This window comes from Meleagris gallopavo, chromosome 27 (assembly GCF_000146605.3).
Source record: "Meleagris gallopavo isolate NT-WF06-2002-E0010 breed Aviagen turkey brand Nicholas breeding stock chromosome 27, Turkey_5.1, whole genome shotgun sequence".
Taxonomy (NCBI): domain Eukaryota; kingdom Metazoa; phylum Chordata; class Aves; order Galliformes; family Phasianidae; genus Meleagris; species Meleagris gallopavo.
The window spans coordinates 392,273-404,376 of NC_015037.2; the positions used below are offsets into that span (position 1 = coordinate 392,273).

Sequence of the window (12,104 nt, forward strand, 5' to 3'; positions counted from 1 at the left end):
AATTATACACAATTGTAACTGTCAACAGTACAGATGAGCACGAGAAATAAAACCGCAAAGATCCGAACGGATTTTATAGAAGCACGAAGGAGGGTGTTGGTTTCTTAAGATTGTCGTTTCTCGTTGTCTTTTGAAAATTAGGAGGAGTTTCCTGGACTCTTTGTGGGGAATGAATGACCTGGGCATAACGATGACACCCCGAGCTGATGATGGGATGGAGAGAATCCCAGTGTGCCAACCCGATGCGTCAATGCTGAGAGTCCTGGCACTGCGCTGCGGTTCGGCACGGCTTGGTGCAGCGTGGCATGGATTGGTGCACACCAAGCAGCCCAACTCCGCGTGGCTGAAAGCAGTGATGCTTTACGTTTGTTTTTTTTTCTGTTATTTTTTTTTTTCCTTTTTTTTTCTGGCTCTCTGAGATGTGAAGTCAGGGCGTGAAGTCAATGAGCAGAAATGTTCCATCGCCCTCCAAGCGCCGCGCTGCTGCCCTGCCGCTCCTTTGCGGGGCTGGAAAACGTTTGGTTGCGGCGTTCATTTTTCTTGCAGGACGGTCAGGAAAAAGAAAAGGAAATGAGAGCGACGAGACATCGTCAATCCCACCTAATTTTCCAAAGCGAGGCCGTGCAAAGAGCTGCCGTGTGGGTCCGATGCACGCAGGTGTGGCTGCTTCCTGGATGGACGCGGGGACAGAGCTGGGACAGAGGGACGGAGCTGGGACGTGGGGACAGATCCACGTCACCTCGGTGTGGACAAGAAGCCCGGCGCACACCGTGCAGGGTTTGAGGCAGAGACAGAAGGACTGGGGTAGGCGGCACAGAATCTGCCCACGTGGGTCCCCCCGGCGCGCCGCAATAGGAACGGAACACCAGCATTTTTTGCCTTCAGAACGAAATCAGCCTTTGGATAAATGGTGGCAAACGGGACTTTTCAAAGGATTTCAGCAGGAGGTCGCTGCCAGCGCACAGCTCTTTCAGCTCTGCGCAGGGATGCGGGGCTGCGTTGGCTCCGTGCTGCCTCTCCACAGCCGTCACCGTTCGCTCCCAGCTGAATTTTCGGAGGCCTTCCTCTGACTGCTCGCCTCAAGTTGCCCACGTTCGTTTCATGACAATCCGCCCCCTGCAACAGGTTGGGCTGGAACCTCCCTAAAACTCTGCTGGGATCTCCGGGAGGAGGCAGATGCGCAGCCCCCATCCCCCAGGGACCACCCTGAGGCCCTGAAGCAGGACGAGTTTAGGTTTTGGGGCAGGTTCTGCGCCATTCTGCAACCACAAGCTTCAGTGGAGAGGAATGGTGTGGCCAGAGGACCGTCCTCACAGTCCTGAGAAGGGACAGGGGCAGAGATGGCACCACAGAGCAGCTCCAGAACTTCCCCTGCTTCCCTCGTGCCCTTTTTCCTTCCACTGAACCAGGTGGCCGAGGCTGCTGCAGGGATCCTGCCTAAGGATGTTATTTCAGTGGCAATCCTTCAACAGCAACGATTTACTCCCAGCTTCTAACTTAAAGCTTTGACCCGTACAGAACAGGGAATGCATTTTAAAACACTTGCACGTTTTTGTTGGGGTTTTTTTGTTGGTTTTTTTTTGGTTAAAACAACCGTTTCTCCCAAACCAGCCCTGCCACAGCCAAGCACCCTGCAGGGCTCAGTGGGACCTCAGCAGAAGTGGCTGCAGGTTTTGGATGACCGTGGCCAGAAGCAGCGATGCCCCCTTCTCTGCAGGGAAGGATGATGATGTCCACAACCACCTCTCACCCAAACAGCAAAGATCAAGCCTTAAACCTGTCTCATTTTCCCCCCACACCTCCAAGCAATGCTGCAGCACCGCAGCCTCGTTCCCTGGGACTGAACCATCCCCTCCTGCCCGGGCTGTGGGGCAGCTCTCAGTGATGCTCAGCGCCCGCATCGCTGCACCAGCGCAGCCCCACAGCCCCCAGCTCCAATTCGATTTCCGTGCCACCCACCCTGGAACTCCCAGCTCCCAGCTGTACGAACTGCGTGCGTCGCCCGTTTGTGCTAGAATGAACGCCTACAAAATCCTAAAGCTATTTCTCAGGCAGTTTATGATAATCTCCCCACCCCAACCCCTAAAACCCGTTTCGTCCCCAGAATCCCTCCCCCCCCCCCCTTCCCTCCCCCGCTGCGAGCCAGCGGCGCTCCTGGGGATGATGGGGACCTGTTATGTGACCCAGGTATCCAACCGCATGCGTTTCACTGAAGGGCTCTCCCCCTCGGCCTCACCACCGGGGCGCAGCAGCCCCAGGGAGGAGCTGAAGTCGGTGCGAGTGGGATCATCTCGCTCACTGCCCTCGTAGGAGCTGGTGTTGCTGCTGAGGCTGTCGACGGGCGAGCGGCCGGTGGGCTCGTGGCGGGGCTGGTGGGGGAAGGTGCTGAGTGGGGTGGCAGTGTTTCGTTCCCGGTTGGGTGAGACGGGCTCCGACTTGATGCTGATGTTGGGGTTGGTGTTGACAGTCAAAGTGGTGGTGTGGGACAAGTGGCTTCCTTGTCTGAGCATCCACGGGAGCGGGGGAGGGAGGGGAGGAAGGTGAGGAGGAGACAATGGGAAGCCCCTCATTACTCATCGTTCCAGCAGCCCTGTGCCCATCCACAGAATTCATCACCCACGCTTTACTGTGAACATCCCTGCCAGGCCAGGATCTGATCCTGCCAACCTCATCCCCACCGGGCTGGAACCCGGAGCTGCATCCCAGCACAGCACCCCACAGGCAAAGAGATTCAGCAGTGCTCAGACTCACCAATGGCTGTACAAAACCAATGGCTGTACAAAACCATCGGAGCGTGGGGCTGTCTGGGCCCTGCAGAGCTCCTGAGCTCCTAAGCACAGGATGGAGCACGCCCTGGAGCTCCTGCTGGGCAATGCACAACCTGTGCTAGAGGCAGCTGCAAGCAGTTTTCTCCTGCGGAGGCTCTGGGGCTCCCACTGAACTCCTCTGTTTCTTCAATCCCTGCTTCTTTCTGTTCTGCAGCCTCTGTGCAACCAAGGGCGAGTTGCCTAAATCTTTATTTTGACTGCAGTACTGTGAGAAATCTCTGGGAGTGGGGATGCTTTATTTCCAGCTCCATTTCGGAACATCCGCTCCAGCAGGAGTCTGCATGGATGTTTTTTCTTGGAGTAAAGCAATTCATTTTCCATGTTACAAATAACCTTCCCTACGCTGGCAGGACCACTATTAGCAGTTCCCTTATCTGCCATGCCTACTCCACGCCCTCTTCCTCTCCTGTGTCAGATGGGAGCAATGCTCCTGCTGCACGTGGGCAGCCAGCTCCAAGCCATGGCTCTCAGAAAGCAGCACCCAGCCCTGACCTTGCCTGGGGACTCCCAGTCACCTCTGGGACAGCAGAGCCCAGTTCCCTCTGCATCATTTTATTACCGTTTGTAACATCAACCATTTGTACCCTGGGGCTCATTTCACTTACATTAAATTTCCTAGTGATACAGGAACCAGGTGCTGCTGCTGCTGTTGTTGTTGCTGCTGTTGTTGCTGCTGCTGCTGTTGCTGTTGTTGCTGTTGCTGCTGCTGCTGTTGCTGCTGCTGCTGTTGCTGCTGCTGCTGCTGCTGCTGTTGCTGCTGCCAGGCAGAGATGTTGCCAAGGGACAACCCACCAGGTGAGCTGAATGCTGGCAGTGAAGATAACTCAGCACTTGTCAGCTGATAATCTGGAAGTGAAGGAGCCCTTCAGTCATTTCATTGTCAAGGCTTCTCTGACCCAGCCCTGAGCACTGCAGGAAGACAGAGACCCACTCGAGAGGTACAACAGAGCTGTGCCTTTCCGGGGAATAGCTCAGGGACTCAGCAGTTTCATAGAGATGCTGGTCATGGGAGGTGACTCTTCCAGCTTCGAGGCTTTTACTGTCCAAAACACAAACACTGCAGTGCCCTTGGTTCTCTCCAGTAGCACACAACCACGGACATATGCATGCAAATGCACACACAGGGGTGAAGGGGACAGATTCAGTGCCTTACAATCTGCACATGCACCCTACAGCCAGTCCCAGCAGCTGGCAGAGAGGGTGCAGTGCCAAATCCTCCCTGTGTGCCTCCCACCTGCCCACAGGGCCATAAGGAGCAGGGGGGCAGGAGGGTCACTCCGTGCATCCCAGCCCCATTTCTGCACAACCACAACTGGCTTCTGAGCATCAGCAGATGGCGCTCCCTGCCCAGAGGAGCCCAGGGGATGGAGGAGGCCAAGCTGCAAGGAGCCTGCCTCGAAGCAGGACCCACTGCAAGGAGCTGCACAGCCCAGCAGGAGGACCCAGCCCAACACTCTGCAAGTTGCCAAGGTGGCAACTCCTCAGCTACGCAGCACGGGGAAGGAAGCTGCTCTTCCAAGAGACGGCCAAAGCTTTGATCAGCCTTTTCCTCAGAGCCACGTCTGCATCTGATAGGGATGCAGATGCTCGATGCTGATCTGCCCTCACCCCAACTCCTCCCCACTGCCTCTGTCATTTTGGGTGCCTGTGGTTTCAGCTTCCCCACCCCTGCAGCAGCAGCAGCACACAAAGGAAGCTGCAAGGCAGCAAGCAACGCTGGCAGGCTGATGGCAGGCACTCCCTGCACAGCAGCAGCCCCATTCTCACCCATTAATTTCACCCATCAATTTTCACCCGATCTCACCTATCAATTCCCACTAGCACTGGTCCTTCCACTTCTGCAAACACCCCCAGGTCTGACAACCCTGAGCAGCACAAGGAAGGGCACACAGCTCCAGTAACCTCAGCAGCCCCACGGGGAGACATCCCTAGGTTAGAAGTGGGAGGAACAAGGAGCAGCACCCAGGGCTTGGGTTTGGTGCAGACATCTGCACCCCGTAGCGATGTGAGCCCTGCCAGCCCTGTGGCATTCAGACATCCCAGCCACAGGCGCCCGGGTGGGAATGGTTTCTCTGCCTGCGGCTAAGCTGCAGGAGGAAAATAAATACCAAAAGATAACAACCAGCTCTCCCCCCCCGACCCCCCCACCCCAACCCCCCACCAAGACTTGTAGCAGTACAAGGCCCAATTAAAACCTATTTTGGGGACTTTAGCAACACCCAGACTCATCGGTGGCCCGCACCGACTTCCACACGGGGGAGAGGAGTCAAACAGGCATCTCCTGGGCTACACCTACTAATTATGTGAGGGAGTTCCCAGCACGCCTATCCTGGGTTCTTCCAGACGAGCAGCTTTCTGCATTTTTTCCAATTTTTCTCTGAGCAAACAGCAAAGTGAGTGATGCGGGAAAACATCCCCCCATCACTCCCCAGTGCCCCCGGGGGGCTGGGCAGGCTGCAGGTGAACAGCCCCTTTGCTGGAGTTGCCTTGGGCTAGCACACCCCTCACCAGCCCTACAAGCAGGACGGTCTGCATTCTTTCCAAACTTTTGGGTCCCTGACGCTCATTTTCATTAAGCCCCTATTGCAACATCACTTGCAGCTTTGGAGAGAGCCTCGAGATGGGCGTAGCTGCAATTAACATCCACTTAAAAGCATCTTCACGCTGCCAACACCATGTGATGGGCTGCAGCACGAGAACCGTGCCCCTCACAGCCTTTCTGGACACAGCAACGAGTTCCCATTCTTAATACAATGAGTTTCCCCTTTGTTTTCATCTGGTGAAACTCTTGGCCTCCACCACATCTGGCAGCAGAGAGCTGCACGAGAAGCTCCGCAGCCGTTCAGGGAGTGCAGGGCATGTGATGTGCAGGAGGTGGCACATCTTCCACCGTGGTGCCCTCACCTGTGTTGTACGCAGTCGGCATGGCAGAGAACGGCAGCCCCTGTGTCAGCAGGCTCGGGGTGGCCACAGAAACAACCGGCGTGGTTAGAGAGTGAGTCGCTTGGGAGACACCTAACCGCTGTGTGTTCTGCTGGGGAAGCAAATGGAGGATGTTACAAGGCGGCACGCTGCACCCCAAGCCCCAAATCCCAGCAGGTTACAGACACCAGCAGGTTACAGACACCCATGAGCTCTGCGAAGCTCGGGGATCCCTTGGATCCCTGGATCCAAGCCCTTGGATCCCCTGGATCAGATCACTTTTCTGCTCAGGGCTGGGGGTTGTCTGCAAGGAGGGCATCTCCGCGCTGCAGCAGCGAGGTGCCTGTTTGTAAGGCACAAATCCTTACAGCCCCCTGCCCATGCTAAAACAAAACCAGCTACTATTTCCCAGAGGATGCATGTGATTGCCTTCACTGCACTGGGAGAAAATCACGGTACAAAATCAGTGCCTGGTGCTGCACAGGGCTGCTCCTCCTGCAGCACTGGTGAGCCCCTGGCCTCCAACACAAGATGCAGACGTGAGGCACAACTCTGAGGATTGTAAAGGTGCTGTGGCATCCTAGAAACCGGTTCTCAGCAGCCCCTGGGGTTGGTGCCCTCACGAGGACGGGGTGACTCAGGCATTAGCAGGGTCCCCGGTGGAAAAATCCTGCACTCATCTGGGTGCAGGCCAGCCTCTCCCCTTGGCTCTTCAGGCGGTTACGTGGGCAGATCTACGGGTCAGCTTCAGCCCTGTTTACAAGGCAGATAATCTGGGCTGCCTCTGCTGATCTGATTTAAATCAGACTCAAGAGGCTTGCCTCTAATCTGCAGCACCCCGGCACACGTCACCCCGTGAAGCCTGGGGCGCTGCCCAGCTCCCAGCACGCCTGGCACGAGGCTGCTGCATCCCCTGGGGCACAGCCTGCACCAGCACAGGAGCACCCAGGGCTGCCATGGAGTTTTAGGGCCAGGCAGGGGTGTCTGCACCAACACAGGATCCTCCTGGGGTGCACTCAGCACCTCAACCCTGCCCTGGGAGGGTATGCAGCACCCACATGCTGCCGAGCACCCGGGGAAGGCGATTAGCTGGGTGCTAATTGCTGAAGAGCTAAGGCTGTCAGAGGTTTTCCTGGCTTGCATCCTGCTGGCAGTCACCCTAGGGGGTGCCCACAGGGCAGGGATGCTGAAGGGAAACGCCATCACCAGGGGCTCATCCCCTGCAGTCTCAGGTGCGTGTGGCCTTGCCATGCTGCAAGGCAGCACCTCGTTTTGATCCTGAACCACGCAGGCAAAAGGTGCTGACATGTGCAAGATGCCACACATAGGTTGCAAAACACCCTGAGTCGCAAGCTGCCACTCGGGCTTGTTACAAAACCATGCAGGCGTGCTCCCAGGTGACACAGTCGTGCACTGCTGGAACAGATTCTGCCCTATGCTTCCAATGGGAAACAGCCCATGGCATGCAGAAACACGGAGGGGTGTCACCTGCCTGATCCCACTAAAAGCAGCAGCACGGCTTACATGGGGGTGGCTGGGAGCCTCCTGGGGAGAGCAGGCGGGTGACAGCCCAGGGAAAGGAGAGCTAGGGTAAGAGCTGGGAGCAACATGCAGGGAGAGGATGCAGGGAGGTGGGTGACTGCAGATGGCCCCCAACTGCAGAGCTGTGCCAAGCTCCCCGTCCCCCTCCTGGATTCTGTCACCTCGCTGCCAGCTGGGGTTGGGCAAGGACCACGTTTTGCTACCAGCAGAGTCAGCCTGGCAGCTCCAATTAAAACTATTCATGCTAACCTGGCTGATTTTTGCCTAAAGCGAGCTGCTCCTTCAGGCAATGCCCTGCGGCAGAGGGAAGGGTGAAGTGGAGGTGCTGGCTGTTTGGAGGCTGCAGGTGGGGAAACTGAGGCACGGGTGCTGCCAGAGATTCGGGTAGGGAAGGGAGGTTTGTAGGGCACGGAGAGGAGCAGAATTCAAGTCTGTAAAAGCCTCAGCCAGCCCTGGCCCTGGCCAAGTATCTCCTTGCAGGCTGCGAGAGGTCCTGCCTCACTCCTGTGCTTTTGGAAAGCTTTTCCCTGGCTGTGTTTGCTGCATCCTACAGTGGCTCTCGTCCTTTCCTCACTGCGCTGACCTGTCGCCCATCTGCCCTGAACCAGAATAGCAACAGAAAAGGGTGAATCATTGCCACAAACAAGGTGGTGTTCACTTTGCTGGCAGAAAGGAAGAAAAAAAAAGAAAAAAAAAAAAAGACAGTAAAAAATAACAACAAGAAAATTGCCCCCGTGCACAAACAAGGGGCTGGTGCATGCGTGAGCCAGGCAATGGATTCACACAGGCTGATAGGAAAATAGGAAAGAGCCTGTGCTACTCCCCATCCCTGCTGCGGACCAGGTTTCCCCACGCCCCCCACGGGGACAGCAGTGCCCAGGTTGGCTGTGTGGCACAAAGGCACGTGGGCTGAGTCCCTAGGGAGGACGAAACACCTGACAGCTCGTGTGACAGCCTGCAGCTCAGCCCTTCCTTCTGATTTGGCTAAAAACAAGGGGGTTTTTCAGCTCCTTTAGGAAGGGCACAGTGACATCGACGCTGCCAGCTCCCAGCAGAGGGGCTGCCTGGCCAAGGATGGGATGCAGGGACAAACGGGGAAAAGCGGCCCACGTCACAAACCCGCCACAATGCACTCTCAGCATCACTCACCAGAGCCAAGTGATCCTCCGTCTGCCCGCACAGGAACGGGGAGAAAACCAAGAGGCACCATTAAACCCTCTGCCCTCACCCGCCGCCGCACCCCGGTGACACTCGTGCACAATTAGGGGCACGCGGAGGGTTCGGTGCAAAGGGAAACGCAAAGGGAAATCCTCCCAGCTCCCACCGGCACAGCGGGGAAGCCGTGCCTGTACCAAACCCCACGCTGGTGCCAAAAGCTCCCTGCAGTGCCACGCGGCGCTGCTCACCAGGTGGTGCATCAGCCCTTTGCCGCTCTGCGAGGTGATGACGCGCAGGTCCGGCTTGCGGCTGTTGGTGGCGAGCTGCGTGCTGTGGGGTGGCGGTGGAGGGGACTTGGCTGGGATGATCTTGCCCAAAGTGCTGCCGTTGGAGACGGGAAGGAGACCAGGGGAGGCACGAGCACTCACGTAGCCGTTGCCTACGGGAGAAAGGCCACAAGGTGAACGCGTGGTGATGGTGAACCCTGCCAAGCCGGCCTGGGTGTGCAGAGCAGGGATGCAGATCCCAGCCCCGGGCAGTGAGCGGCTCCTCGCCTGCAGGAGCCCACGGGCATCACCGCAACGCTGCAGTGCTGCCTTCAGCGCGACCTCGTAGCAGGGCAGCAGGGCCCTGTCGAGGCAGATAATTACTCTCACGTTCGCTTTTTGAAGCTGCTTTTTGGAAGCGGAGCTGCAGAAAGGGCTGTGGGCAGAGCGGAAGACCTGGCGCACTGATCCCGCTGCCCTTTTGAAGATCTGAGAGTTCCTCCTCCTCCTCCTCCTCCTCCTCCTCCCGCTGCCCCACTTAAGGATTTTATGTGCAAAGAGGAGAAGGCAAAAAAAAAAAGAAGAAGAAAGGAAAGGAAGAAAAAAAAGGAAAAGATTTGATGAACATCAGGAAAGGAATAAATTGGATCAGATTACTGTTCTGATGAGGGCTTTTTTTTTTTTATTTTTATGAATAGGCCCCAAAGATAGAAAGGCGTTTAGCAATCACCAGGATTCAGCCCTCATATTCACTGCACGTTAGACCAGGAAAAATAGGTCGCTGATTGCATTATTAATCACATCTACCATTGCTCTACATCTGCATTTCAGCTGGCAGCGGCAATGCTGCAGCCATGGCAGGTGCCCACTGCCGCCCCAGGCCAGGCACACTGGGGATGGGATGAACCTGGTGAGGACACAGCCTCGTCCCCAACCCCGAGATGGGAACAGAGCCTAAAGGGAAGTTAAAACTTGATGCTGTCGTTGCTGAGATGGCATTAACACCAACGCGCAGGCGTGCAGCAACCACAGATTCGAGGTATGGGTATGCTGCCACACGACTGTGGGCAGCAGTTGGGGTGGGTGGGCAGGACACCGGTGCTCTGGGGTTGGCATGGATGTGTCCAATGAAATAAAACACCTGCCCCGTTCCTGCCAGGCTGTGCCTAGCCGGAACAACTGCATGCTGCTCTGCACAGGGAAAAACGCACAAATGCAACATCTTAAAAGCGTAAAGATGCCCAAATGCAGGGAGGCCGATGGACACAGTGAGCACAGGGGTGTTTCCTCCAGATGCAAGGTGCTGCACGGCACGCTGCCTGCATCGCTGCAGAATCCAGGCCACAGCCACCCGTGGCTGATGACTCAGAAGCTGCAGGTAACCTCAATCCTGCAGAGCGTGCGAGGAAGAGGAGGACAGGAGGACGAGATGCCCCAGGTACTCAGAAACCCCCTGGGCTCAGTGCCGGGGCAGGGAGCCCCACGGATGGAGGGCAGGCAGGGCTGGCCGTCCCCACTCCTCACGCCCGTTTCCTGGAGCGGCGGCAGGAACGCAGGGAATGCTGCGGTGCTGCGGTGACGTCAATGCTGACATTCAGCAGCTCTGCCAAGCTCCGCGCTGCCACGGCTGCTCGCAACAGCTGACGTGGGGGCGGCGGGTGGCTTTGGGGGGCAGCAGGGTGGGGAGCTGCAGCACCACAGCCTCCTTCCCTTCTAGCAGGAGCCACCCCATCCCCACACGGGCTGGAGGAGCTGAAGAACTGCTTCCGAACCAGTTTGGGTTTCGCTGGGGCTAATGCCAAATGCCAGGCTTCTCCAGAGTGAGCCTCTGGCAAAAGCAGCATCAAAAGGGACAATCGGGGTGCAGGGCTCTGCTCGCCTGGGACAGCAGGTGCCAGAGGCTGCGTGTTGGCTGACCCAAGCCGGGGGCAGGAGGCATTATTAGCTCATTTTATAGCCGGGGAGCTAAGCCACACGGTCTGAGTTGAGTTAGTGCTGGGGCTCTCGCAGTGGAAAGGGGCCCTAATGAGCTTTTTTCCTTGCTGTAAAGTTCCTTTACAGGGCCCAAGTGCATGGAGGAATCAGGTGTTAAGTGACTCAGCTGAGGTCAGCGGAGGAGTGGGTTTCAGCTCGGGGTGCTAAAGCCAGGGCTGCCCAAATCAGGTCCTCTTTTGCCTGCCAAAAGCCAAAGCTCCTCGGTTTGTAGCTCTCCCAAAGAGCAAGGACGAATCTCAGCCCCACGAAGCACATCACCTCCCTGTATCTCTGATGGAACATTGCAGAGAGGCCGGCCTGGAGCATCTCCGCCAAAGCCTCTCGCTGCCAAACCCTCCTTAGCACTTCTCCATTCACCAAATGTGTTGGGTTGAAAGGAAAACGCACATTCCTGCGTTATTTATGGGAAATGGAGGCACAGAAGAGAGAAAAGAGCCCAGCCTGCTAGTGCCAGCCCCACACCACTCCTCACTTACCCACAGGACTTGGGCAAGCTCCGTTGGTGTTGTTCAGGTCACCCCCAAGCATCGCCCCTACAAAACAACCAGAAACATGGGGTCAGGGCCACGCTGAGCATCGCTCCTGGGGGCGGGAGGAAGGCAAAGGAAAATCAGCAGTGCTGCATTCCCGGCGAGAAAGTCCTGGGCAAAATGAGCAGCATTCCTGGTGATCAGGTTTGGAAACAATATCCAGGCAGATCCGTTTCCTTTGGGCAGCAGCCAGGCGGCACAGGGGCCTGGTCCAAAGCACACGGCTTGGAAAACACTGTGGCTATTTTGTTCCAAGCCTTCTGGAGGTACACAGGGGCTGCGCTGCAGGGAAATGAGCCCCAACAGCACAGTGTGAAACACTATCTGCCCTGTAAGGTTTGCAGCGAATGGAAACCACCCCTAACGCTGCCAGCGCTGCTGCAACGCTGCCTTCCGTGGCTCTGCTGCACGAAGGTGAATGCTTGCACAGCACTGGGAAGAGCCAGCAGGGGCCTCAGGCTGCCCAATAACAGATCCAGCTCCATCACCCCGAGACAGGAAACTGCCTCCAGCCACTGTTGTCAAAGCAGGGCTCAGGCTGGCAGCAGGCCCCTGAAAGCAGAAATGCCGGAGTGCTGCTGCGCAAGAAAGGCATTTCTTCCCCATGTGAAAGCGTGATCACGGCTGTCGTGGTCCCAGAAACACTTTACAGCTTGGCAAAAGGGTACAGAGTGCCTAGAGCATGGCAAGCACTGTGCTCCCTTCAGGGGATGGGGATGCAAAGCAGGGTCTTGGTTGCACTGAAGTCCTTGAGCAGACGGCACCAGTGAGCACTGAGCAGGCACTGCCTTTGCTTTGGAAACAATAACGCAGCTCTCAGCACTCCTCTTGACTGCATTGTTAAAAAATATATATATATATTT

The 12,104-nt window shown here is 56.7% G+C and overlaps 1 protein-coding gene across 4 annotated transcripts in view; it reads right to left on the bottom strand.

Annotated features, from left to right (window-relative positions):
- Window positions 1–369: 369 nt before the first annotated feature.
- Window positions 370–12,104, bottom strand: part of MEF2D (myocyte enhancer factor 2D) — a 32,105-nt gene continuing 20,370 nt past the window's right edge. Inside the window, exons 5-10 of one of the 4 annotated variants that reach the window (XM_010723862.3) lie at window positions 11,188–11,244; window positions 8,699–8,889; window positions 8,442–8,462; window positions 5,733–5,859; window positions 3,434–3,674; window positions 370–2,502 (exon numbers count right to left, since the gene is read on the bottom strand). In XM_010723862.3, coding sequence (XP_010722164.1) covers window positions 2,175–2,502; window positions 3,434–3,674; window positions 5,733–5,859; window positions 8,442–8,462; window positions 8,699–8,889; window positions 11,188–11,244 — 965 coding nt within the window. In that variant the 3' untranslated portion in view covers window positions 370–2,174. Of the gene's footprint in view, window positions 2,503–3,433; window positions 3,675–5,732; window positions 5,863–8,441; window positions 8,463–8,698; window positions 8,890–11,187; window positions 11,245–12,104 lie in introns of all 4 variants that reach the window. The other 3 variants (XM_010723861.3, XM_010723864.3, XM_010723863.3) reach the window with 3 other exon arrangements.